At 41.2% G+C, this 27,859-nt stretch overlaps 3 protein-coding genes across 3 annotated transcripts; 2 read left to right on the top strand and 1 right to left on the bottom strand.

The window, feature by feature from the left end:
* Positions 1–2,812: 2,812 nt before the first annotated feature.
* On the top strand, positions 2,813–3,352 carry LOC116221753 (P2Y purinoceptor 13-like). Its single transcript, XM_031572891.1, has one exon. It carries the CDS (start codon positions 2,813–2,815, stop codon positions 3,350–3,352), a length of 540 nt encoding a protein of 179 aa, XP_031428751.1.
* A 13,097-nt stretch (positions 3,353–16,449) lies between these two features.
* LOC105909706 (P2Y purinoceptor 13-like) lies at positions 16,450–17,427 on the bottom strand. Its single transcript, XM_031572890.1, has one exon. It carries the CDS (start codon positions 17,425–17,427, stop codon positions 16,450–16,452), a length of 978 nt encoding a protein of 325 aa, XP_031428750.1.
* Positions 17,428–19,572: 2,145 nt separating this feature from the next.
* Positions 19,573–20,574, top strand: LOC116221752 (P2Y purinoceptor 13-like). Its single transcript, XM_031572889.1, has one exon. It carries the CDS (start codon positions 19,573–19,575, stop codon positions 20,572–20,574), a length of 1,002 nt encoding a protein of 333 aa, XP_031428749.1.
* The last annotated feature ends 7,285 nt before the right edge of the window (positions 20,575–27,859 follow it).

Raw genomic sequence — 27,859 nt, 5'->3', positions numbered from 1 at the left:
GGAATTTCCCCCACGAAAACGGAATTGCAACTTTCAAACGCTATTTTGCCCTGTAAGACTGAATTTCTTTCACATAAACACAACAACGATGGCGACGATGAACAAACAGTAATTCAAGAACAAATCACTGAGAAAATGTCACGCCTGTGCTGGACTACGCTCGAGCCACGCCCCCTGTTCAACTGTTTATGGACACACACACATCTCCACGTCATCTTCCCAATCACCTGCAAATAATGTTTTCTTAGTCTTCTAAAAGGGAATCTAAAATGATTTAACAAAAGTATGTATTATCATCATTTGTTAAAGGTAGCTATTATGTAGTTATTAAGCATGTTGGTGTATTTGGACAGCCTGACATTTTTTATTCCAAGATGCATAGCTCTTGAATAGTTGAATCATGTCTAATTAACCTGGCTAGCTCGCTCCACCTAAACTAAAGCTGTCCAAATTTGATTACTCAAATTTTTATGACGCAAAATGACGCAAATTGCGGTACAGCTGAACTTGAACTGATGTTTCGACTGAATGGCAATAACAAGGAACGTCACAAGTCACTGGCTAGCTAGCGTTAGCTAACTAGCAAGATTACGTACAATCCACTTGCTAAAGTTGACAATACAACACTTGGATTTTTACCAGTATTCCTCACTTGTTGACAAGTTGCCGTGTTTGGCTTCCTTAATGGGTGTGCTGTGCAACGAGTAAGATATGTGTAGTGTTGTTGCACTGGCTATTGGCTTTATATGTGCGCCCCTATTTTAATCATGTGTTTTTTTGTATAATGTAGAATAAATGGACCTATCATTTTTGATATGTACCCGCCTCTGTAAAATCCTTAAAGAACTATGTGACAGGGAGTAGGAAAACTTTCAATGATAAGGTACATCTTTTCTTCTTAACTCCACTAAAGTGCCGGGGGCAATTCACGCATTCGTGAACGTTTTCTTATCTGGAATTCATTCTAGCCTAGAACAGGATTTAAGGATTTACCTTTCTCTCTTCTTCTTCCTTTCTTTTCTTCTTAAATTGCGCTCCGGATGGCTTTTGCCTCTTCATTATTTTGTTCTTCAAAGTTTCTTGAACACACGCACACTCTAACCAAACGCCTCACTGTGCTAGCATGTTCTGACAACACCAAGGACGTATGTAGCCTACCCCTTCCGTTTTCGATTTTTGGCTCATTTTACCCTAATGTTAGATTTTTTTTTTATGTCAAAATATTGGTTGGAGATATAGAAGGGGGCGCAAAAAAACCTCTGTCCAGCAAAAAAAAACACAATTCTTGTTTTTTTTTTTGCTGGCGCAGTTTTTTGCGCCCCCCTCTGAGTGGTGCCCTAGGCGACCGCCTATACCGCCTGTAGGAAAAACCGCCCCTGCTCAGTTCGGTCCCGCGCAACGGCGCACAGTTTAGATTATACACAAGTGCTCTATAAATACAAATAAATAAACTTCCACTTCCTTACAAACCGTGTCGTCCTGCCATTCCGTGACAGAAGAACCGCCCATAACCGCAAAAAACAACAAGATGGAGGCAGCCACAGCCACCTCTCCCTTTTCTTTTTCATTATTTATAGTCTAAATGGACTGTGATATGTATTTTTAGGAGTCAAAAATAAATAACACTAAAGCTTTACTTTCAGGTGCAATCGAATATAAGCTGTTTAGAGCGAAATGTAATGTTTCCATCTACAGGTTCGTTCAATGTAAATATGCCACATTTTTATGACATTTTCACATATTTGATAACTTTTTTAATTTAACATCTTCGTTCAAAAGAGAAAAGCAATGTATTATAACATAATAAAATGATAATAATGACCATTCTGGGCTTCCTCTGTTTATTTAAAGAAATGTAATGCAGACTCATAGATAGTTTTGGTGAACAGAAAAGTTTGAGGAAGCCTGTGGTCAGATGGAAGGTGATAGACAAACTGACAGAACGCTGTGCATCCTCTTCAAAGAACTCGCTAAATACATTATCATTCTGAATCATTGATTCATAGGAAGTATGGAAGTATCGCCAGCACATGTCTTAAAAAATCTGTATCCCCTGGCCACTAATTAACAGAGATACATCCCATTTGTGTTTTAACATTAGCCCTACTCATTTCCCAATCCCTCTCCCAATTTCTCTCCAGCTCGCTTCTTGTCTCTCTCTACTGTCCTATCTGATTAAAGGCATAAAAGCCATCCCCAAAAAAGGTTCTATATAGAATTCCCAAGAACCCTTATTTTTAAGAGTGTAGCATAGTTGAAATGCAGGACTTGATCAAGAAATTTACCTTAGTAAGATATGAAAATAAATTAAACAGTGTTGTAAATTATTCATAGAAGATTTTAGAGACTGATTGCAAGCGTAAGTAGATAATTGTCCCAGATGAGAATTTCCGGGAAGTGTGTCTTACAAGCACTCCCACGCCCACTCAAGCACTCACATACACAAATAGTCACACACATACACGAGCAGCTCATTTCACAAGAGACAGGTTGTTTTTATTTCCGACAGCTAACGAAAGACATGTAAGTATACCAAACTTTATTATTTCCTTAGTCTCTATTCTGGTCTGTGAATATTGTATCTCTAAGTGTTTCAAAAGTCTGATGAAAAGAAAATTAATATGTGATACAAATATGTCAAAAATAACCAGGACCTCTCTCCCACTAAACAATAAGGGGATGCTGTTCCATGTGCTACATAGATATGTTGTATACATCTGCAAATACAACCTGTTTTCATCAGGTCCTACGACTTTTCAAACTATTGTAGATACATTTTGGCTTTATTTGACTCTTGTGATGTCTAGATATGATGAATGCATCTGAGTACAAAGAAAACTCGTCAGCTCAAGGACAGGAGAACTGCAACATCAGTCATAGCGTGGTCGATATGGTTCTGTCGAGTCTTTACTTCCTCATCTTTGTCCCGGCACTTCTGCTGAATGTCACGGTGATGTGGGTCCTACTGCGGCTCAAGACCAAGACCACCTTCATGGTGTATCTGAAGAACCTGGTGGCGGTCGACCTGCTCATGACCCTGACCGTGCCGGTGAAGGCGGCCAGCGAGTTGCCAGGCGCAGCTCTGGGGCTGCGGGTCTTCACCTGTCGTTTCTCCAGCGTGATCTTCTATTACTGCATGTACATCAGCATCATCCTCATGGGCATCATCAGCCTGGACCGCTTCTTCAAGATCGTCCGGCCCTGCGGCAGCATGCCCGGCCAGAGCCTACTCTTTGGCTGGGCAGTCTCCATCGCCACATGGGTGGTCCTGCTAGGTGGTAGCGCCCTGCCTACCATGGTCCTGACCAGCAGGACACCCTTGGACAACTCCCCGAGCTCTGCATGGAAATGAAGAGCCAGGCGGGGAGGAACTTCCACAAGGCAGTGGTTTGGGTGTTTAACTTGATCTTCTGGATAGTTCTGGTTCTGAATGGGTTCTTCTACATATGCATAGCCAGGACAGTGGTCCAGTCGCACCGCAACTCCAGGAGAACAAACACAAAAGGGAACCATAAGACCAACGCAAAGGTATTTATCGTGCTCGCTGTGTTCCTGGTCTGTTTCGCCCCTTACCACATTATACGGATCCCTTACACTCAGCTGCAGGTAAAAAACCAGCACAGTTGCACGTGGGCAATACTGAAGGTGGCTAAGGACTTTTCCCTCTGGCTCTCAACCACAAACATCTGCCTGGATCCACTCATCTATTTCCTCCTGTGCAAAAGCTTTCGACAGACGCTGTCTGACCTTGGCATTCTAAAGAGATTCTCAAGCTCTGGCTCAGGGACCGATGAAGACTTGAGCAAAGAGTGAAGACGAGGAAAAGCAGACATGCAACATGACACATAACCTCACCTAACACATCATTAATCATATTACAACATGCAACATGACACATTACCTCACCTAACACATCATTAATCATATTACTACAACATGCAACATGACACATAACCTCACCTAACACATCATTAATCATATTACAACATGCAACATGACACATAACTCACCTAACACATCATTAATCATAATGCAACATGACACATAACCCCACCTAATACATCATTCATCATATTACAACATGCAACATGACACCATGAATCATATTATGAGCTCATCTTCACAGACTTAACACGGAGTCTGTCGCAGCAACGCTTATGAATCTTTGGCTGAGCAGAAGGAGAGAAAATGTCAGTCATAAATATCTGTCGCCACACGGCTCTAAACAAGTTTATGCATGATGCAATAGGCTTGTGCGAAGTGAACGCTTTAAACTGAGATATTACTGATTACAATGATGAGGTCGCTTCGAACACGAAGAAGTAGGCTGACGTTTAGGTAGCTTGTTTTCTGCAACTTCATTATTGCTTCATCTGAATCCCGTCACACTGTCAATAGAAACTGTTCATTCATACGATGTAACCTATACAAATTCTGATCGCCTTTATTTTCATTCAGATAGCCTTAATGTAGTCCTAATTATTTATTGTCTAAGCCTATATGTTGATGACTATACCAACGTTCTAGGTGATTTACGCATGTGTAACGAAGTTAAAATGTATTATTTTGGTTGCATTTATTTAATGAAATGTAACCACATTCTGATTTGATTATGTCTTTCTTTTCTATCTTGTATATATTAAATGTTGATGATTGAACACACTGAGTACTAACCTGTACTGTCCCTTTAAGAGATTTGGTTTAGTCTGTAGGTAACCCCGTTTAGTCTTCAGTCAGCAGTTCCTGAATTGAAGAGAACATGCTAATGTCTAGCATATGGGATAACTACATGTTATGTGTGTGTACAGGTATGTTTGAATTCAGTGTATGTTATGTATTGTTTCCTCTATTGTTCTAATGTGTGAAGAGTTTATGCTATATTTTATGTGCTTTCACATGAGGTTTATTCTTGTAAGAGTCTTGAGTCAGTGGTTCCTGAATTGAAGAGAGCAGGCTAATGTCTAGCATATGGGATAACTACATGTTATGTGTGTGTGTACAGGAATAAATGAGCAAAAACATCAGTTCGTGGTCCTTTTATTGAAGAAAAGAACACAACGCAGAAGGACCCGTTACACATGTATAGTATAATAGACCTAGCTTAATTTATGTAATGGTGTATTGTATAATAAAACTATTGCCTTTATTTCAATGCACTGTCCTACAATGTAATTAAGACCAGTAGCGACTCCTGGAAGACGTCAGGGGAAGTCCGGCCTCCTCAAAATAAAATGACTTGAGACGTGAAAATCTCTACAACAATAACAACACAATAAATGTAATGAAATGTTCTTTTATTAAGGACAGTGCACACATGTATTTGTTTACAAGCTGAAAGATATGAAACTGTTAAAGACAATGGCAGAAGCCGAAGTATGTAGACTGACAAGGTAGAGTAATATCACAAGATTTTACCCAAATATGACAGATCCAGGGGCATTTCATTTCAGGTAGAATATGAATTAATTCATACTTTTGCATACACTTTCATTCAGATTGATTTAGAGCAAAGGTATAGCGTACATCTGTTAGTGTTTCTACCAGCTGGGGATAGTTTTCTTAGAGGCTGTAGTTCAAGTCTTGGCCAGATGGCGTCGCTAATGCTTTACAGACCAGCACAGTAAACCTTTGCTTGGTATCTGCACCTGTTTTGGATCAGGCCGAGTTCTGGTATGGGTTCACCTGACCCATCTGCCTTTGAAAGCACCCCACTGATTGCACCGCGCAACCACACCAAGTAGACACACACCTTAAGACACTTCCACACACACACATACATATTTGGTCTGTGTGAGACAGTGGGAGGTGTGATCAGGATCCAGGAACACTGAAGAAGTTGTATCGAGACTCTCCATCTGTCTTGGTCCTGCAGTGCTGATCAACAAGATTGAAATAAACCTACAGTGTTTCAGTCTTTGCCGTATGGCTATTCACTGACAACATCCTTTCCGAATGATCTTTCAGTCGCTGTCTCAACAGTTCTCAACCGTTTCACTCTCTCTAAAGTTCCTAGTCTGCCATAAATGATGGTCCATTTGTGGCTGTGCAAAATAAGTCCATCACAACAGTCAGCAAACAGCTCTCCATTAAATCCGGAAGGCAATTCTAATGGCAGCCACTTGTCTGTCTATGTTGGTGTATGTGGTCTTGAAGAATTTCCTCTAGTTCTGTTGGCGTTATTGTGTGTTATTGTCTTAGAGGATGCAATAAGGTTTAAAAGGTAGATTTATCGGAATCTGGCACATACTGGAATGCCTGAATGATTAACAAATCAGAGGCAAAGCAAAAGTATTTTCCCCTTCAATTTTCATTTTATTTGCAGTAGTTTTTACAACAGCCCCCCAGTGAAACCTGTGGCCCCAAGGCAATAGCAGTGACACATGTAAGTGATTAGACAGAGATGAGTTTTACAGTTTTACGGTACATCACATAATCAAGAATTCAAGTCTCAGTACATACAGTTGTTATCGAGGACTGATCCTGAACAATAATATCCTCAATAAAATCAACAATAAGATCCTCATCATTAGCAATAATAATATTATTCATTGACTTTGTCATGACGAACATGGCCTATATACTGCAGGTAACAAGTCATAATTGTGTCAACTCTCTTTACCACATTTGGTCTTAGATATGTCTAACTTGCAAATATTGATGCTAAAAATGTTAATGCTATTATTGCCTATTAATTAAAATAAAGGGATGACAATTTAACACAAAATTAGGCTCTCCATGAAATCATTGCCAAAGCCATGTAAAAACCTTCAGGTAAAACTCTCAGTCAGAGTAAATCTTGTTCTCTCAAGTCAATGCTGAAATGTAGTTCTGAACAGATACAAGAATGCTCAAGTACAATAACAAAACCAAAGAAAGGTTTAGCATAAAGGATAGCATAATGCCAAACTATTTTTAAACGCTTATTGGAACCTAATAAGAGAAGTAAAACTTTTGTGCTTGAATACAACCAGCTTCTTTTTTGACATTATGGAGAAGCCATATTGTAGCCCAGACAACAAAGGGTTAATAACCATAGAACCTTCAGAACCTCACACCACCAATCAGAGCTGCGCTCAGTCGTTACTGTGGCAACCAAGTCTGACCCAACACAGACAGACACTGGCAGTGAAAGAGTTGAACGAGTGAAAGAAAACGAGTAGAGGACTTAAATAGAAAATAACAGGTAAATAATTATTATGAACACTTTAAATTTAAATAATTGAATAAGTTAAACATTAGAATAAATTAAACATTATCGATTTGATATAGAACCCCAGAGAAGACAACACACAAAACCTGACCGGAGATTGCCTGAATATTGATTAAATGAATTGAAGGTAATTATCAAACTAAACCAGGGGTTTTCAACTGGTTTTGTCCCAGGGACCACCATTCTGAATAGAAAGTAATTTGCGGCCCACTGATGTGCCTGCACGCGCGTGCGTGTTTGTAACCGCCACCCCACGCCCCCTCCCCCCGCACAGATATTCTGCTATTCTGCCTATAGGGCGTATTCACGTGACGTCAGCATCTCGCGTGGCGCCATCTTGGGGTCCACTTATTAAATATCAGAAGAAGTTGACCTAGCGTGCCCGCTGTCTGATTATGCGAGAGGCCTGCAACCTCATGTCCTTCTGCGTTACCAAAGAAAGATTTCAGCGGTTGGAATCGATCCTTTTTTGATTCAAGATGAGCAGTTAGACGCGGATCGCCTGCCGCCAGACGAGGCAATGGATCTTGCGTCGTACTTAGTACTGGAGACAATTTTTTACACACAGGAAAGTTTCAAGGCGTACACAAGTCTGCAGGCTTACAACTACGTCGTCTCTGGCTTTGTACAAAGCGTCAAGGGAAAACGGTTTGATGGGAAATACGTCGTGGTTGGGAAAGTTTTTGTATTTTACATTTGAGGTTAACCTGGAGATAATGTCGTTGTTTGTAATTCTTGTTACCATAGTAACCTTTACTGTCCTTCCCCCTGTTTACAGTGCAAGGCTAAATAAAGTCATACAGTGCTGCAGGTGCCCCCCTCCCCACATACCTTGGAGTTGTGAGGTTTTGTTCCTGAAGACTGAGCACCACAAAAAACTCTACAGAAATGAAGGGTCAACATGCGCCCGTTCACCCCCATTCCATCACTATTTGGGGCAATGAATGATCTAAGTCATTTGGATAAAGATGGAAATAAATTCAAGATGCATTGCTGCATTCTCACTGTCACAATTTGTATGGTAGTATCTGCACTAAAACTTGATTTAGCGCTATTCTGTACAGTATGAATATGAATTCAAAACAGTATATCAAAACAGTATATTTATTACTATCCTTATCTGTACAGTATGAATATGAAATCAAAACAGTATATGAAATAGAAAACAGTATATCAAAACAGTATATCTTACTATCCTTATCTGTACAATATGAATTCAAAACAGTATATCAAATAAAAAATAGTATATCAAAACAGTATAGCTATTACTATCTGTATCTGTACAGTATGAATATGAAATCAAAACAGTATATCAAATAAAAAATAGTTTATAAAAACAGTATATCTATTACTATCCTTATCTGTACAGTATGAATATGAATTCAAAACAGTATATCAAATAAAAAACAGTGTCCTTATCATGTAATGGTTGGATCTGCAATTCAAGTTAAGGGGACAACTGATGGGCACATGTTTGTTAACACAGCACATACTCTGATAATTCTGTCTACCATCGGTTCGGTGGAACCACCAGTAAGGCTGACATAACCCATCTCCAAGGTTTCCTGTAACATCTTGTACTTCTGTTTCAACTGTCCAATCACACGTTCAACATGTATCCTCACATTGGCAATTCCTCTTGTGTGCTCAATGTCAACTGGGTCAAGCTGTTTGCTACCACGAGTGAATGTAGGAATGGCCAGTTTCACTTGGCGTAGGGCAAGGCTCTCTTGAATTGTGAAACCACGATCAGCCATGACTAAGTCACCAAAACATGCTGGCATTGTCCGAATGATCTCCTCTCGTTCAGGCCATTTGAGAAAGGGTGAGAGTCGTGCATCCATCACTATCATCCATGACCAGAAAATCCTTGAGACAGTAGGCTGACTGACATCAAATCGATATGCCAGATCTTGCTGAGGCACATTGAGCCTCAGTTTCATGAGAACCATCACAAACTCTTGAAATGGTGTTAAGGTTTTGGTCCTCCTTGACACATGGGCCTCAACCAAATTGAAAACTGTATTCAATGTATCAAAACTGGGCAAGCCTGTGTAAAATCGTACCTTGTCATCACTGTCATGACAGTTTGAAAAATACTCCTGAGTAAAAGACTGCATCTTGCTTTCCTTGAACAGATAGTTAAATTCAGATGTCTGGGAAGATTTTTCAGAAGTGCTTGTACCTGTGAGTTCCGTACAACTGGATGGAGTCTGGTTTTCTGCATGATGTGAAGTTGTCCGTGTTTCTTTGGTACCAGTAGTAGCGTTGTCTTGTTCCTCAGGAGCAGCGAGAACCTTTGAAGCAGGCACGTACACAGGCTTTTCTGAATTTTCAAGCTCACATTTCCTTGATTCACTTTCTAACCTTTTGACTTTCATGACAACATCACGCTGGAGATGTTCTTCACGATGTTTTCTGCGCCGAGCTGTTCGTTCGGCTCTTCCGGCTCTCCCGGCCTCTTTTATCTTGCTGTGCCCGAGGTTGAGACTAGGTACCCAGTCGACATTAAACTGGTCCCATTGTTTGCTAGGCTGTCCAGACACGAAGTGTTTACCACACACACGTTAATTCTCCAACTTCTCCGCTCTACTTATGGCAGAAATCCATTGTCTGCGCCGAGTAGATGTTAGTCCCTCCACATGTTCCACCTGGTTAGTTATCACACGGGCCACGGACCCCTGGTTGAAAACCCCTGAACTAAACGAACTGTACGATAAGAAAACGATTAGATACAAAAAAATAAATAAATACTAATGCAGATGTAATTATGGCCATAGATACCAGAACATCTCAAGAAATAACAAAACCAAACGTAATATTAGCATACCTCCCCATGGTTACGTAGACCAACTGGGATCAAACGTACTTGTTTTTTTTTTTATTCATTTGTTGATTTCAGTAAAATGTGAGATGCATAATTGTTCTGGCCTGTAAATGTACAGGTCAATGTAACCTAGTGGTAGTTAGGTCTTGGCTCTGAATACGCAGGGGTTAAAGCAAAAAAAAATCCTGAGCCTGAACTTTTTTTTGTGTGTGGGAGGGGGGGGGGGTCGTCCAGTGGCATGGACATTCGCAGGGTCAAAAAAAACAAACAAACAAACATTTAGAAATGAATGATTGTAGATTATGGTGAGACTTTTGAAACTGCAATCCCAAGAAAGGTCAGCAATAGTACTCCACCTCACTACAATATGGTACTAACACATGTAGCATTTACGATTTCTTTTGATATCAAGTTTAGCTGCTAAGCTTTGTCCTTGAAAGGTTACAAGATGACCTACAATCACAAGGTGACATGTAATAAGGGTATGTCAGTGGAAGAAGAGTTGATTTGCAACCATTTAATTGAGGATATATGAAAAAGGACAGCGATTTACTTTTTAAACTGTTAAAGTGCAACAGTGAACTGTAGATAATAATGTAGTTTTATATTGCAACATTTCCATAATTACTTTGTTCAAAAGAAATAATCGTAAATTAAATACTAGGACATTAATAGAAAATATATCAATAAAATAAATAACAAACAAAACATTAAAATGTTACAAGAACTGGTAACTAATGTTGGGAAATAAATAAAAAAAACAGGACTTTGTCCATGTACTTGTTGGTGGCTTCGTCGACATTTTTAGCTTTTCCGAAATACGTCTTTTAAACTCTGGTGTTATGCCGTGTGTTAAAATAGCGAAATGCTGATTAGATATTGACAGTTTAGTCAAACACACGTCACACACACGGTCAGTTATTGATGCCGGTACATCAGCTGAGGATGTTGCTCCCGGTAAAGGCGTTGTGTGTTGGAGAGCTAGTTCCATATATTAGTTTTCTCGAGCACAAAGTGCAGAAGCAAGCACCTGCTTCTCTTAACTTCTTACACAGCTACCAAAAGGCTTACTGTCCTTCCCTTCCCATCTCTTCTATCCATGCCCAGCGCCATTTATTTTCATGAACTTACTTTCCATCCTACTCTCCTTTGGTGTGATGTCTCTACTCGGGCATCTACGCTAGGCAGAGCGATAGAGAAAAGTCGGTGTTTGAAGCACATTTTCCCAAGACCCGCCCCAATCTACTTCTGATTGGCTAATAATGTTATTTTGAGAGCGGGAGAGTTGTGCTCCTTTCATTTCATTGGCAGACGAACTCATAAACTCGAAAGTGATGGTGATGATATCGAGACGTGTTTTTTTTCGCAGCCAAACGCTGCACGCCGGAAATCCGGCACGGTGCCGGAATACTTTAATCCCTGAATACGACTACGCCACCTGGTGACTTTCACACCAAGATATATTGTTGTGTAAGAATTGTACCTTTTGACAGAGACAAGCGGGCTCTCACCCAGGTACGTTCCAGTAACGACAGAGACGAGGTATTTCAGTATAAAACTAACAGTATTTATTAATACAAGGCTAAATGATAAAATACGGCAAGAGAGTGGGTAATGGCTGCCACCAGAATAGTAGGGGATATAGGGAGCAGCTGTTTCAGGGGTTACCTGTCCTGGAAAAGGGAGTGAGACCACCACGCCACCCGTGTTCTGGATCCTGGTGCCTACTCGCACGTCCACACACACACACACACACACACACACACACACACACACACACACCTAGGCACAGGCACTGCAAAAGGAATCACTGCAAATGGTGAGGTGCACGTTAACACTCTTAAATACTGCATGCAGTGCACGAAGAAGAGGACTCAGATCCGGGGACCTGCCCCGTAGAACAGCTGCAACACTATCTGTAGTGTTCTAGGGAGGAGAGAAGAAGGTTGAGGTTAAGCCTAGTTGACGTGAGCAAGGCTGAGTTCAATCTTTGAGAACGCTGGGGCAGCCAGTACCACACCTATCACTCTAGCACCGCGGGGAGGAGAGGGGACAATAATGAAAGTAATAAAAAGTAGCACGCTAAACCTAGCTCACACCTAGGTTTAGGCTAGGTCAAACAAACAAATACAAAAGCAACCAAAACAACAGAAGCAGAAGCTGAAATCACGCTAAATTTACGACAGTGGGCAAATCTTCCTAAAGGAAGAACCCAATAAATTAACATATATTATGTACAGGATGATGCATAATAAGCATGTCTGGAATTTATCATGCATACATCAACATTGTATCATGTTATCTTTATGCATCACGGACAACACAAACACTGGAAGTAGGGCCTCCTGGCGTCTCCCAACCAACCTCGATCCGTCTTCCTATTTGCCACCGTGGGTGTGCTCACTCGGTGTCTTTCCACCAGGACCTTCAGTAGCGAACGGCATGCTACCCGGAAGCTTCCGTGAACTATAAACACCTGTTGCCAAACAATAACTTAGATACGAGTGGTCATACAGCTTCACGCTAACCGTGGGAAAGAACCATAGCACATACCTTGTGTCAGCAGTAGAACGGAGAGTAGAATGTGGAAACCCAGCGACATACTATCCTGCCTGGTGAGCCTGTTATATAGTAGCAGCACTTTGGGCTAATGAATGAACAGCCATTCAACAGTGCTACTCTGGGCGTGGCAGAGCAGGACCAGAGCTACGGTGGCTGCTGGGAGACAGGAATGGATGATATTTGATGGCGAGCTTCCCGTACAGATACCCAGGATTGGAACTGGAACTTTCTTTTTTCCCTCCTCACTTCACAGTGGTAGGACAATTTGACTTGACGTTGACTGACTATGACTTACGTGAACCCTTTCATTTCTGACGACCCAGAACTTTGAACCCTGTGAATGTTTTAATTTACTTGTGAGATGAGAAAAACTTAAGAGGTATCACATAATTTATATTTCTTGTAAAACAACTGACAAAATAAAAGATTACATCAAAGCTTTAAAGAACAGCGTTACAAAGTTAACAAGTCAACAACAAATCGTTTATTTCAACAAATAATTTTTTAAGGTGAGTAAGGACGGTTTCAGAAGTTTGTTGTCATCCAGACACATAAAAATGTTCTGTATGAGAATGTGTGCGTGAGTTTTTTGGGATATTCTAAATTGAAAGCATATGTCAGGCCAAACAACAACATAAATGCCTCAGAAAACCTCTGCACCCAATTCAAAGATGTTCTCGCAGCTGAAGGGGTCGGGACCCGATGTAAGGAGAGCAACAGGAGCATCATCAAAATCTGGCTCCTCTTCCTCCTGCAAAACACCATCAATACAATTACCAGGAGAGTTTCAATGGAAACATGACAGACAGACTTGAAACAAAAATGCAAATATATTCTGGAATTATTTTCATTATGTAAAATACCTGAAGACACACTCAGATTTTGTTATATTTATGGATATTAACAGGGCTTACATTGCAGGTCTTGAACACCGAAACATCCTCACGCAGGTAGACAGGAAGTGCACGAAGGGACAAAGTGCGTCTCAAATTGACATCATGTTCTTCCTTGATTGACAAATTAAAATAATAATTATTGCAGGAATATATTTGAACTTGTTCACTGCTGTCTAGGCCCTCTCAACAATAACTCATAAATGTGTCAATGTTCTGATGTATGATCACTATCAGCTGACAGATTCCTCGGCAATTAATAATACATAGTATCAACTAATATTAAAGTTTTAGTAACAAACAAAATGTGATCACTGTTGTGCAGTTAATCCTAGACATACCTGAAGGTCATAAGCCTCAAGGATCTCCCGTAGCACCTCTGCTGTCTTGCCAGTCCGTGATGCCTTCTGCCTGTACACAAAAATATCTCCTTTGGTTGACTCCTCTTCTTATATGTCTACATCAAATCGGTTTGTTGTTTATATGCAACACGAATGCTGTCCGGGCAAAAAGAATATTGTAGGTCTTAACTGAAGTTCTCGACCATTATTGTTAGCTTGCTGCTAACACTTTTATCCATCAGATCCATTAAAACACATAGAAGCTAGCTAGCTGCTAAAAAGTTACATATAACATTAGCATGCTGATGAATTATATGGTGTTTCTGTAGAACATGAGTTGTTTTCAACATAAACAATTGATTGTTGTTTACTTTGCACATGAACATATTTGGGGGGAAATAACCCACTAACTAGCTCTTTAGCTTCCTAGCCGCCAGCGCCAACAGTCGTGCAACTGAACTTGCTACTTGACAGCCAAAACGTGATTACTCAATAATAATTACAAAGAGGGAAATTCGCCACTTCTTATCGCAATTTCACTTGCTCCCGCAATTTTGTCGCAACAAACACCTAAAAACACTGTTTACTTACCAGATAATGACGCTTAGCAGCGACAGGATTACTAAAATATCTCCTGAAGTTGGTCGAATCCTCTTCTACGGGAGGAACATGCTTAAAGAAGTCTGATACTATACAATTATTAAGTCTGCTGTCTCCGTCTCTCATCACAAGATCTCTGATTCTGTTCTGAACTTATCGTGATTCAGTGGCTCTTATCGTGAGAAGGAACAGGTGCTCAAACCAGGGCTTTTTAGACATCGTTGAGAAGGAGGCTGTGGTGCTTCACGCTTGTGGTGTTTTGACCAAAGCATGTCACAAACATTTCATTAAGAATTTCTGTATTGCTTTCCTCTTCCACTGTGTTATCTGGATTTTGATGCACATATAGACTCTTTGAAGAAATGGCTCTATATAGAACCAAAAATGGTTATATCACTTGCTTCATATATGGCACCACTAAAAGGTTCTATATAGAACTCCCAAGAACCCTTATTTGTAAGAGTGTAGCATGAAATGCAGAACTTGATCAAGCAATCGACCTTAGTAAGATATGAAAAAAAAATAAACAGTGTTGTAAATTATTCATAGAAGATTTTAGAGACTGATTGCAAGTGTAAGGAGATAATTGTCCCAGAAAATCATTTCTGGGAAGTGTGTCTTACAAGCACACCCACGCCCACTCAAGCACTCACATACACAAATAGCCACATACATACACGAGCAGCTCATTTCACAAGAGACAGGTTTGTTTTAATTTCCGACAGCTAACGAAAGGCATGTAAGTATACCAAACTTTATTATTTCCTTAGTCTCTATTCTGGTCTTTGAATATTGTATCTCTAAGTTTTTCAGAAGTCTGATGAAAAGAGAATTAATATGTGATACAAATATGTCAAAAATAACCGGGACCTCTCCCACTAAACAATAAGGGAATGCTGTTCCATGTGCTACATAGGTCTTTTGTATACATCTGCAAATATTTTCATACAAATATAACCTGTTTACATCAGGTCCTACGACTTTTCAGACTATTGTAGATACATTTTGACTTTTTTTTTTACTCTTGTGCTGTCTAGATATGATGAATGCATCTGAGTACAAAGAAAACTCGTCAGCTCAAGGACAGGAGAACTGCAACATCAGTCGTAGCGTGGTTGATGTGGTTCTGTCGAGTCTTTACTTCCTCATCTTTGTCCCGGCACTCGTGTTGAATGTCACGGTGATGTGGGTCCTACTGCGGCTCAAGACCAAGTCCACCTTCATGGTGTACCTGAAGAACCTGGTGGTGGTCGACCTGCTCATGACCCTGACCGTGCCGTTGAAGGCGGCCAACGAGTTGCCAGACGCAGCTCTGGGGTTGCGGGTCTTCGCGCCTGCCGGTTCGCCAGCGTGGTCTTCTACACCTGCGTGAACATCAGAATAATCCTCATGGGCCATCAGCCTGGACCGCTTCTTCAAGATCGTCCAGCCCTGCGGCAGCTTAGGAAGGATCCTAACAGAGTGAAACGACCCAGAAGTATCTAAATGGCAGCCATAAGAGCTGGTTGAATTCTCTAAATGCTTAGGAACGGTGCTTCCTTTCGTATCACCTTTAGTATAAGGGTACACTGGACCATCTGAAAGGGTAGGAAGGAAATAATATCGTCCCACAATTCCTTGCGGCAGCAACAAAAACCAACATGTATGTAATAATAAATAAATGTGCTTGAAGATAACTGATTTGGGTGTGACAGAAATACTTGAGAAATCACATTAGCTGTATTTCATTTGAAAATGTGTGCTTTAGAATATCTACACACAGATGTAACATAGAATAATTAGTTTGACATGACATTTTTCATTAAAAGTAGAAGTTGAAAAGTTCAACAAGACAACGTATCAAAAGGTTAGCAGAATACTATTACAAAAGGCCAACTGGATGACATAATACACTTGCATTAGCACTTGCACTCATAGACTGTTAGTAAATGTAGACTTTCAATGTGAGTAATTAATGCAGTCACAGTCTTACATACAGAAAAGCTATGTCCACAGTGAGCTGGGTATTCCATTTTTTCAAAGAGAAGTATCCTCACTGTTGACCTGGGCTGTAGAGGAAAACAATTGCCGAAGCTGCTTGACTTCGCACAATTTCTCCCGGAAGGCTTTGCACAGCAAAATGTAGATGAGTGGGTCCAGGCAGACATTGGTGGTGGCGAGCCACAAGATAATTTCTTTAGCACTCTTCAGTGCAGCCCAGTAGCAGTTAATCTTGTTCGCCACCTGCTGCTGGACATAAGAGATGCGTGTGATGTGGTAGGGGGCGAAGCAGACCAGGAACACCACCAGAACGATAAACACCCGGGCTTTGATCTTTCGATTCCCCTCAACATTCGTGCTCCCTGAGTTTCGGTTAGACTCAACGACCCTCTTCGCTATGCACGTGTAGCAGAATCCAATGACAATTAACACAACTAAGAAAATCATATTGCAGAAAATAGTCACCGCGTTATGGTACCGTTTCCCCAGATCATTCTTCATGGTCATGCACTTTTCAGCAGTGTTGTTAGCAGGCTTCCCATTGGTGAGTACCATGGTGGGTATGGTATTTATGCTGAATAGCACTACCCAGACGATCGCAGAGACCATCTTACCAAAAATGGCGCTCTGGCCAAACAGTTTCCCACCAGGCTGTACGATCTTGAAGAAACGGTCGAGGCTGATGACACCCATCAGAACGACGCTGACGTACATGCAGAGGTAGAAAAGCACACTGCCAAACTGACAGTTAAACGCCTGTAGTCCCCATGGTGACCCGGGAAGACGGTCACCAGCCCTCAGTGGGATGATCAAAGTCATCAGAAGGTCGGCCACAACAAGGTTCTTCAGGTACACAACGAATGAGGATTTGGTCTTAAGGTGCCAGGAGATCCAGGCTGCCATGACGTTCAGCAGAAGCGCGGGGACGAACAAAACAAAGTTGAGACATAAAACCACAAGGCTGATGGTCTCATGGTCGATGCCACAGTCCAGCAGTGGAGAAGGTGAATTCATGTCTGCAGTGCTATGTGTGGTCAAGGATAACATGTGCATTGTCTTTAGAACATTTTAGTAGGACAGTGGGAGTTGATTTAAATATGCTATATGTTTTTAACAAAGCACAAATGTGCAAAGATCTGATATTTTACTAATCAATGACTTGTATTTCACATGTTGTGCTGTCATTTATGTAATATGCACATATGCAATATTTAAAAATGCATTCACAATCCAACGTTTTCATACTTATTTACAGTGTTTTATATCGCAAAACCAGAACATTTATAACTAAACTACTCAAAACCCTCTCATGTGTACAATAATACGATGTATACTAAATGTGCAATTGCGTACTTTAATAATTAATTTTAGTTGAACAACAAAAACTTGTATATAACCTTATGGAGTTAGGGTCTGCATTTCCCGAGAAGACTTTCAGACTGTCAGGCGTCAACAAGTTGTCACGATTAGCTTTGCCTGACAGGAAGTGGCCAAGTCTGTGGTTTACTGAAACGGTATTAATATTAGTCAGAGTAGGGATTACACTTCAGAAGAAGTCTGTGCTATACCTAGGGTAGGCTACTGAGAGTTTTTGAAATCAGCTCATTGTTTCCAAGGTGTTGGGGAAATACTCCAGTATAACTAAGATGATAAAAATCCTGATGATTCTTCCATGGATGCTAAAGTTTTGCCACTTTTATCATTGTACATGTTACAAAGTAACTGCTTAAGAGCAGCCCACTCTTGATTTACAGTTCAGACAAACCGTTATAGGATGCTTCATGTACAATAGTTAAGTATACTAAATGTTGTTACATCGTCAGAGTTGTTTGTTTGTATATTATGGTTTTGTGCAAAGTGTTTTTGCAGTAGTGGTTTGTATCACAACTCTACTGACCTAGTCTCAGTTTGAAGCAACATTTCCGTAAGAACTTCTTAACAGGAAGTAACCGGCTGATAATATGACACTTGTCAACCCTACAACAAGCGTTGAGGCCGCCCTCATGATCAAGAATGCAGAGCTCTATCTCATAGTGTAGTGAACTCCGCATTCACACTGTGTGGACTCTCTGTTCTCAGATATAGGTCTTTTATAATTCTAGAAATGTATTTTATACATGCGTCACTGAAAGTTCCAAAGCGCTCTTCTCTCCCATTAAAATAAAATGTACGGGGGAAAAAATGGATGATGTGAGAATTAATAGGAAAACTAATGTGTAATATAGGTTGCTGTGGCCCTAGGGAAAACATGATAAAAAGAAAAGAAAAACATATTTTCAGACAGCACGATACAATAACTGGTGACAGCCACAACACCGAATGTTGTCAAGCAGACACCTTCCTTCATTAGTGTTTCATTGAATTAGGCCCCCAACACCTCCAGAAGGCTCAACAGTGGTGTTTGGCGTCCCAGACCCACCCCCCTCCATACTCACAATGGGTTAGGATACATGCCACTACCAGAGACAACAACAGATATTCCTCAAGATACATCTCGAGAAGACATATTTCAGTATTTCATTAACTGAATGATACCAGAGGGAATAGCCTTGCGTATAATACTGAATTATTTGGATCGTACATGAAATTGGTAGGTACTGGTAGGTATGTATAATAGGAGAGATGGCTCACATCTTTATCAAATCAGTATAAAACAAAGAGGGATGCTTTTCGCATGCCGGGAGTGTAAGAAGATGATTGTAAGTCCCAGATGAGAATTTCCGGAAAGTGTTTCTGACAAGCACACTCACACAAACACCCACACGCACGCACACACACACATACACAAATAGCCACACACATACACAAGCAGCTCATTTCACAAGGGACAGGTTGTTTTTATTTCCGTCAGCTAACGAAAGGCATGTAAGTATACCAAACTTTATTATTTCCCTTAGTCTCTATTCTGGTCTCTGAATATTGTATCTCTAAGTGTTTCAGAAGTCTGATGAAAATAGAATTAATATGTGATACAAATATGTCAAAAATAACAGGGACCTCTCTACCACTAAACAATAAGGGGATGCTGTTCCATGTTTTACATAGATCTTTTGCATACATATGCAAATATTTTCAACCTGTACTCATCAGGTCCTAAGACTTCTCAGACTATTGTAGATACATTTCGGCTTCATTTGTCTCTTGTGCAGTCTAGATATGATGAATGCATCTGAGTACAAAGACAACACGTCAGCTCAAGGACAGGAGAACTGCAACATCAGTCATAGCGTGGTTGATGTGGTTCTGTCGAGTCTTTACTTCCTCATCTTTGTCCCGGCCCTCGTGCTGAATGTCACGGTGATGTGTGTCCTACTGCGGCTCAAGACCAAGTCCACCTTCATGGTGTACCTGAAGAACCTGGTGGCGGTTGATCTGCTCATGACCCTGACTGTGCCGGTGAAGGCGGCCAGCGAGTTGCCAGGCGCAGCTCTGGGGCTGCGGGTCTTTGCCTGTCGTTTCGCCAGCGTGATCTTCTACACCTGCATGAACATCAGCATCATCCTCATGGGCATCATCAGCCTGGACCGCTTCTTCAAGATCGTCCGACCCTGCGGCAGCATGCCCGGCCAGAGCCTACTCTTTGGCAGGGCAGTCTCCGTCGCCACCTGGGTGGTCCTGCTAGGTGGCACCACCCTGCCCACAATGGTCCTGACCAGCAGGGCGCCCTTGGACAACTCCCCTGAGCTCTGCATGGAAATGAAGAGCCAGGCGGGGAAGGACTTCCACAAGGCATTGGTTTGGGTGTTTAACTTGATCTTCTGGATCATTCTGGTTCTGAATGGGTTCTTCTACACATGCATAGCCAGGACGGTGGTCCAGTCGCACCGCAACTCCAGGAGCACAAACACAAAAGGGAAGCATAAGACCCAAGCAAAGGTATTCATCGTGCTTGCTGTGTTCCTGGTCTGTTTCGCCCCTTACCACATTATACGGATCCCTTACACTCAGCTGCAGGTGAAAAACCAGCACAGTTGCACATGGGAAATACTGAAGGTGGCTAAGGACTTTTCCCTCTGGCTCTCAACCACAAACATCTGCCTGGATCCACTCATCTATTTCCTCCTGTGCAAAAGCTTCCGAAAGAAGCTGTCTGACCTTGGCATTCTAAAGAGATTCTCGAGCTCTGGCTCAGGGACCGATGAAGACTTGACCAATGAGTGAAGACAAGCAAAGGCAGATTGAACTTTTATATGATAAATTAATTAGCTATTGAGTTATCATTATTCATCTTCATTGATGAAATACAAAATGCAAAGATTGTAAGATGTATTTTTTGTATTTATAGTCTAAATGGACTGTGCTATGTATTTTTAGGAGTCCAAAATAAATAACACCAAAGCTTTACTTTCTGGTGCAATCGAATATAAGCTGGTTAGAGCGAAATGTAGTGTTTCCATCTACAGGTTGGTTCAATGTAAATATGCCACATTTGTATATGAGAGTTTCACATTTTGTATTATATTTATAATTTAACATCTTCATTCAAAAGAGAAAAACAATGTATTATAACATAATAAAATGATAATGATGACCAATCTGGGCTTCCTCTGATTATAGAAATGTAATGCAGACTCATAGATAGTTTTGGTGAACAGAAAAGTTTGAGGAAGCCTGTGGTCAGATGGAAGGTGATAGACAAACTGACAGAACGCTGTGCATCCTCTTCAAAGAACTCGCTAAATACATTATCATTCTGAATCATTGACTCATGGAAGTATCGCCAGCACGTCTTCTTTCCCCTGGCCATTAATTAACATACATCCCATTCGTGTTTTAACATTTAGCCCTACACAAGTCCAATAGCCTTTGGCATTTGGTCAATTTATATTTGGATGTGCTCATCATAATAGCAGAGGCCCAGTCTCAAAGTCTCAAAGTACATTATTCTCTGAATTTTAAATGTCATGGGGTTTCCCTTGGTCTCTTCCTCTTCATGTGAAAGATGTGTGTAGAAGGAGAGAAGTGTAGAATCAGCATCATTTAAGACACTTTACTTCCTGGAACCATGGTGGGAGGATCCAGGGGCATTTCACCAAATCATGAGTTTATTCATTTATTTACACTTTTGCGTACACTTTCATTCAGATTGATTAAGAGCAAAGGTATAGCGTACATCTGTTAGTGTTTCTACCAGCTGGGGATAGTTTTCTTAGAGGCTGTAGTTCAAGTCCTGGCCAGATGGCGTCGCTAGTGCTTTACAGACCAGCACAGTAAACCTTTGCTTTTCTGCTTCAAAGATGCACTCCGTGATTCCTTTCAGGGTACTTTTGCTTTACACACGGTGAACCTAGATGGTATCTGCACCTGTGTCGGATCAGGCTGAGCTCTGGTATGGATCCACCTAGGGCTGGCCGGTATGACAGTTTATACCGTGCAACAGTAGAAATGTGTCTACCGGGAGAGATTTGGCTATACCGTTTCAACTGCGGTATACTCTTATTTTGAAATCCAATCGATTTATTTTTAGATAATGACCTCCAAATTATACATCATCCATATACAGTTACTCGCCAAAACAATAAGAAGACATTCCTCCAAGATACCTCTTTAACGATTGTTTTGCCTTTTGATTTCGTCGTTATTTCCGCTTAGAAAAAAATGTTCTTCAGGCAAATAGAACTTTAAAGTTTCAGGTGTTGCGTAGCAACCCATTACTTGCTGACTTCAAGTTACAATGACTTTCCGTTACGTTAAATGACCGGACTACTTGCGGAATTATATGAAATACGTGGATTAGAAGCACAAAACCCATTGCCAATGATGGTCATTACTTTTTCGCAGCAGTGAATGAATATAAAGAAATTACAGACCTGCAAACGTTGGGGTGGCCCATTCAAATCAACTTAACTTTTTGGAACATTCGGAACATTCTACAATTTTTAAGCACATGACCTGCAAGGACTGTCATGCCTACTTGTTGAGTAATCCTCGACTGTTGGGAAAGATTCAATCTACTGAAAAACATGGACTGGAAAGTGTCTAGAGTAGCCATTTATTTGCAGATTCTGTTCCATTTTTCTCAATGATGGTCCAATATTAGTAGTTAAAGATGCACTATTTCGATAGTTTAGATTTATTTTCAGTATTTCAAAGTGAAGGAGCTGTGGGAGCACAAGAACAGTGAGCGTCTAGCAGCGATTATCATAGACATATACATGTATGTATATATGTGTATGGCGATTATAGTCAAACTATCGAGATTCTAAGTAACATATGTAGTACTCCACGTAGATCATAAACCCTTGAATATAAATACGATTTGCCCTTTAATTTTGTTTTATCACATTTATGAATTTAAGCTACCCGTTTTTTATTTTTTTATTTTATAAAGTCAAGAAAATCAATTATAACTAGAAAATGCAAATACCAGTGCATGAAAAAGTTAAGAAAGGAAGAAGAAAAGAAAGAAGAGTCAAAGAAGGAAAGAAGAAAGGGAAGAAGAGTGAAGAAAGGAAAGAAGAGTGGAAGAAGGAAAGAAGAGTGAAGAAAGGAAAGAAGAGTGGAAGAAGGAAAGAAGAGTAGAAGAAGGAAAGAAGAAAAGAAAGAAGAGTGAAGAAATGAAATAAGAGTGGAAAAAGGAAAGAAGAAAAGAAAGAAGGAAGGAAGAAAGGAAAGAAGAGTGGAAGAAGGAAAGAAGAGTGGAAGAAGGAAAGAAGAAAAGAAAGAAGAGTGAAAGAAGGAAAGAAAAGAAAGAAGAGTGAAAGAAGGAAAGTATGGAAGAAGGAAAGAAGAGTGGAAGAAGGAAAGAAGAAAGGAAAAAAGAGTGTACAACGCGTACGCCGAGATGTCCAATATGTTAAAGAAAATCGCCAGTGGCCAGTGTAGGGTCCTCCTTTTGAAGCTGTAGGCAGACACCAGCTTGTCCATGTTGTCCACCCCTCCTTTTGTGGCATTATAATCCATGAGGATCTCTGGTTTCTGATGCTCCAGGCCACAGATTCTCCCATCCCTGTGCAGTGGTCTGTTCTTTGTAGGCAGCAGTTGGGGTGGGAGCTCAGACCTGTTTTTCGTTCCCACCATGGTCAGCTCCTGTCCCAGCTTGTACGACGTACAAATTTGTTGCATGTGATGTTGTGTCCACTGAGTCCCTGAGCCATGTCCAGGACAACTCTCATTCCTTGATTTTTTCTCAGGGCATCCTCATCAGGTTTCCCTATGTAGACTTGTAAGTTCCAAGTATACGAGGAAGTCACATCACAGGCCGCCCAGATCTTTATACCATATTTTGCAGGTTTAGATGGTATATACTGTCTAAAGGGGCAGAGGCCCCTAAATGGCATCAGCGGCAGGGGCAGAAACACAATACTTACACTCAAACTCTCACACACTTAGCCTACAGCAGGCCCACATACACACAAACACACATACGCGTGTGCGCACACACACAAACTTGCAGCAGGCCCACTCACATACACGTGCGTGCAAACATACACACACACACACACACACACACACAACACACACAACACACTCACACTCACACACACACACACACACACACACACACACACACACACACACACACACACACACACACACACACACAAACACACGAAACACACACACACAAACACACTTACAGCAGGCCCAGACAGGAGGAGGACAGACTGAAGGTACACAGGACCTACAATTTCCACACTTTTATTTTCCCCGGGTCCAATGGACCTGGACACCCTGTATGTAATACAAATGTGTAGGGGGGGTTACGGTGTGCGGTCAATGAAAATGTGGTCTGATATATGTTCTTCGCAGAAAATGAGCCAAGGCCAATGAGTCTGAGTTTGAAAAAATAATTAATCACATTATTTTTGTTTTGATAAAAAAAGAAAATGGGTCCCACGGACCCGAACACCATACAAGGCAGACAATCACTTAATTATCACTTGTTGGTGAATTCAAAAAGTGTTACCTCCTTGTGGCGGTGCTCTGCTTTTTTTTCATTGCTGTATTTGACTTTTAGTCCTCATAAATGTGCTCCTCTCGTGGGTGTTTTGTGTAGCTTTGTACATTTTCTGTTTCTGACATCTTTTACTTCTGTTTTTAACTCCTATAAGACAGCATGACTGAGATCTTGTACCTCTGTTTTTAACTCCTATAAGACAGCTTGACTGTGTACACCTGTGCTCTTCCTTCCCAGGAGTCATTCAATGAATGTCTCTCTGATCCACTTCTGCAGCTCGGTGTCTCTCTGCACATTTTCATCACATTTGCAGTAGTCTGTCAAGACCCCCTCGACAAACCTGCAAACAACCGCATGTCTTAATGCCCTATATGTAGCCGTCATAAATAAAAGGTTTCCAGTCTTACCATACAAACCACACTTGAATGACCACACTGATTATCATTTATGACCTTTAGGTCTGATGTATCAAAGTATATGCTTACTGTTGATTATAGGCCGTAAGGTGAACACTGTTTTCGTTTCAACCCGCTCCACAGTCGCGCATCTACACAATCTTTAGCTCATAAAAAAGAACGAGTCGTGCTTAGCTACCAAAAAAAAGTTTGTCGCTGACGTTCCAGTCAATTTTTGGTGCGTCTATGTTTTATGCCCAACTAGTTTCTTCAGAGCGGCGGCGCGTCTGGTGTTCAACCAACCGAAAAGGGCACACGTCACCCCGCTACTCATCGAGCTCCACTGGCTGCCAGTAGCTGCTCGCATTAAGTTCAAGTCACTTATGCTTGCCTACAGAGTGCTTACTGGTTCTGCTCCCACCTACCTAAATGCTCTTGTAAGGGCAAATGTTACACCCAGGACGCTGCGCTCGTCTAGTGAGCGTCGTTTGACACTGCCGTCCGTGCAAGCACGGCAATCCAGACTATTTTCATTTGTAGTTCCACGTTGGTGGAAAGAACTGCCTAGTACTACCAGAGCAGGGGCGTCCCTCTCTACCTTCAAGAAGCTTTTGAAGACCCAACTCTTCAGAGAGCACCTCCCCTCCTAACTGGCACCTGACTAGCGCTTAACTTGCACTTCAGCAGTTACATTCCTGCACTTCTTTTTCCTTTTTTCTAGGTCGTTGTTTTTCTAACTCTCATGTAAAGTAGTATTTATTGTTACACCATGCTTTTTTATTGCTCTTAGCTTGACTGTTCTCTCCCTTGTACGTCGCTTTGGACAAAAGCGTCTGCTAAATGACTAAATGTAAATGTAGAGCGTAATAGGATCTTGGTCGCGAGTGCTGGCACTTTTCGACACGTGATCGTTCTACACCAATGAGGTAGCTGCTTTTTGTCAACAGAATGGCAAGATGGCGGCTCCCGTGGTTAGATTCAACGTTACCGATCAAGAGGAAAACACCCGAACATCCTCAAAAGTGGGCTAAATGGATTCTAAATAGTGCTGTATACATAGCCGCGTCCAAGAAGAACAATGAGGCAAAAATACGATAATGTCATGCTTATGTTAAGTCATTTAGATCAAGTTTGACATACCTGGGAATACACCTTACTGACGATCTAACATGGACTGTGAACACCCAGCACACACTGAAGAAATCAAGGCAAAGACTGTACTTCCTACGTCAGCTGAGGAAGTTCAGAGCATCAGCACCCATCAGCTGTGTGTCCTGACAGCATCATCACTTGGTATGGGAACTGTACAGCCTGTGACAGCAGTACCGCATCATCAGAGCACCTCTCCCTACAGACCTACAAGAGAAGACTACGTACCAGGGCCCAAAGTATTGTAAAAGACTCCTAACATCCTGACCATGGACTTTTCTAAACACTGAGGTCAGGCAAACGTCTCTGCTGCTACAAGACCAGAACAGAGAGACTGAGAAGGAGCTTCTTTCCTCAAGCATTCCGTATCCTGAACACACACAATGACTATAACAGCAATTACACTTTTTTCACACTTGCACATGGACTGTACACACACTGCATTTTATACTCCCTCTTGCTATTTATGAAAATAAACTCGCACTCACACTCGCACAGAAAAAGCTTAACACCAAACGAAATTTCACTACATGCTTTACGTAAGTATTTCTATGTATGTGACAAAAAAACCTCCTTCCTTGTATCAATAAAAGGCAGTAATTGTACTTATACCAATGACCATTTGTTCGTTCGTTCATTCATTCATTCATTCATTCACAAATGAAAACAACACTGATGAACCATAAAAACAATCTTTATGAAAAATATGAAATATGATATATAAAACTGTACAAAACTAAATAAGAAATAACAGATTAAGGACACTCAGTCCTCACTGTCAGTGTCAGGACAGTTATCTTCCAGTTTCTCAGTTTCTTTTGTGTTGGCACAATTACAGCAACGACATAAGTCTGTGCAACACAATCCTGCAGAAAAACAGGAACATCTGCCTGTCTCACAGGCACCTTTGCAGCCACAGTCAGGGGCAGGGTTTCTGGTCATCCAGGTGATGTGCAAGGTCCCATCCTCTATTTGCCAACCATATCCAGCAGGTGATGGAGCACTTATATTTTGTTTGAGACAGGACCTCATTATTGCAGCCTAGTAGTTTCCCCTTTTGCAATGCTGATGGAGGGCATCAGCAGTAGGGGGAATGCATAATTCTGGCAAGGCTGATGATGCTATACAGAAAGCCTTGTACCTAGCTTCATTTACATTATCGGCAGCTGGCTGATCATATAAGTGGCATACATACTGTCAAAGAAGTGCAAATGTTGACTGCTCCAAGTTAAAGTTAGTACCTAAACTTGTAAAAGCCTTTAGGTACTCATCTTTCTCACATGCAACAGAAAATGTCTTTCTTTTTCCTTTGCCATAAAAGGCACTTGTGGAGTCACACCCAGAGAATGTGTGAATTCCGATCAAGGCTGAACACACACTGGTTCCGAGAGCTGATGACACCTTGGTAATGTCAATGATACGTGTCCTGTTGCCAGTCCCTGTGAAAACATATAAACTGCATGGCAAATCTGTCTGCACACTTACAGCAATGACTGCCACATCAGTGTCAGAGCTCTTGATAATGACAGCTTTATGCTCCCGTGCAGCATGTTGTGCATGTAAAAACACCCTTGTGTCACATTCTTCATGATCACACTGCAGGTCTTCAACAACACAAACAGACTGTACACCCTCCTTAACAGTCACACAGTGACATTGATTTGTATGTGCAAGCAGAGGTTTTTGCCCACTATTGTAAGGTCTGCATTTTTCCATACAACATACAGGAATTCGGCAAGTGCTTCCTTATTTGTTCCTTCTGAGAGAAACTTTTTCCATTGGGTTGGGGTCCTCTGATCCGGGCCAAAGATTTGCATGCGTTGTGACCCTGCATCAGCTCTATACATGACCGTTCTAGGTTTTTGATACTGATGGGGGAAATCACGAGTCAGCCTCTTCTTCAACATATCCTGTCTGCAATACAACAAAACAGTGACAATTAAGAGTCACAGGAGTATCATGAAAAGCAGAGAGTGGTGGAAGTGGTACAAGACATTACAGG

This window comes from Clupea harengus, chromosome 9 (assembly GCF_900700415.2).
Source record: "Clupea harengus chromosome 9, Ch_v2.0.2, whole genome shotgun sequence".
NCBI classification, from domain to species: Eukaryota; Metazoa; Chordata; class Actinopteri; order Clupeiformes; family Clupeidae; genus Clupea; species Clupea harengus.
The sequence above is the reverse complement of the archived record's forward strand: the minus strand, read 5'-3'. Positions and strand labels throughout refer to the sequence as shown.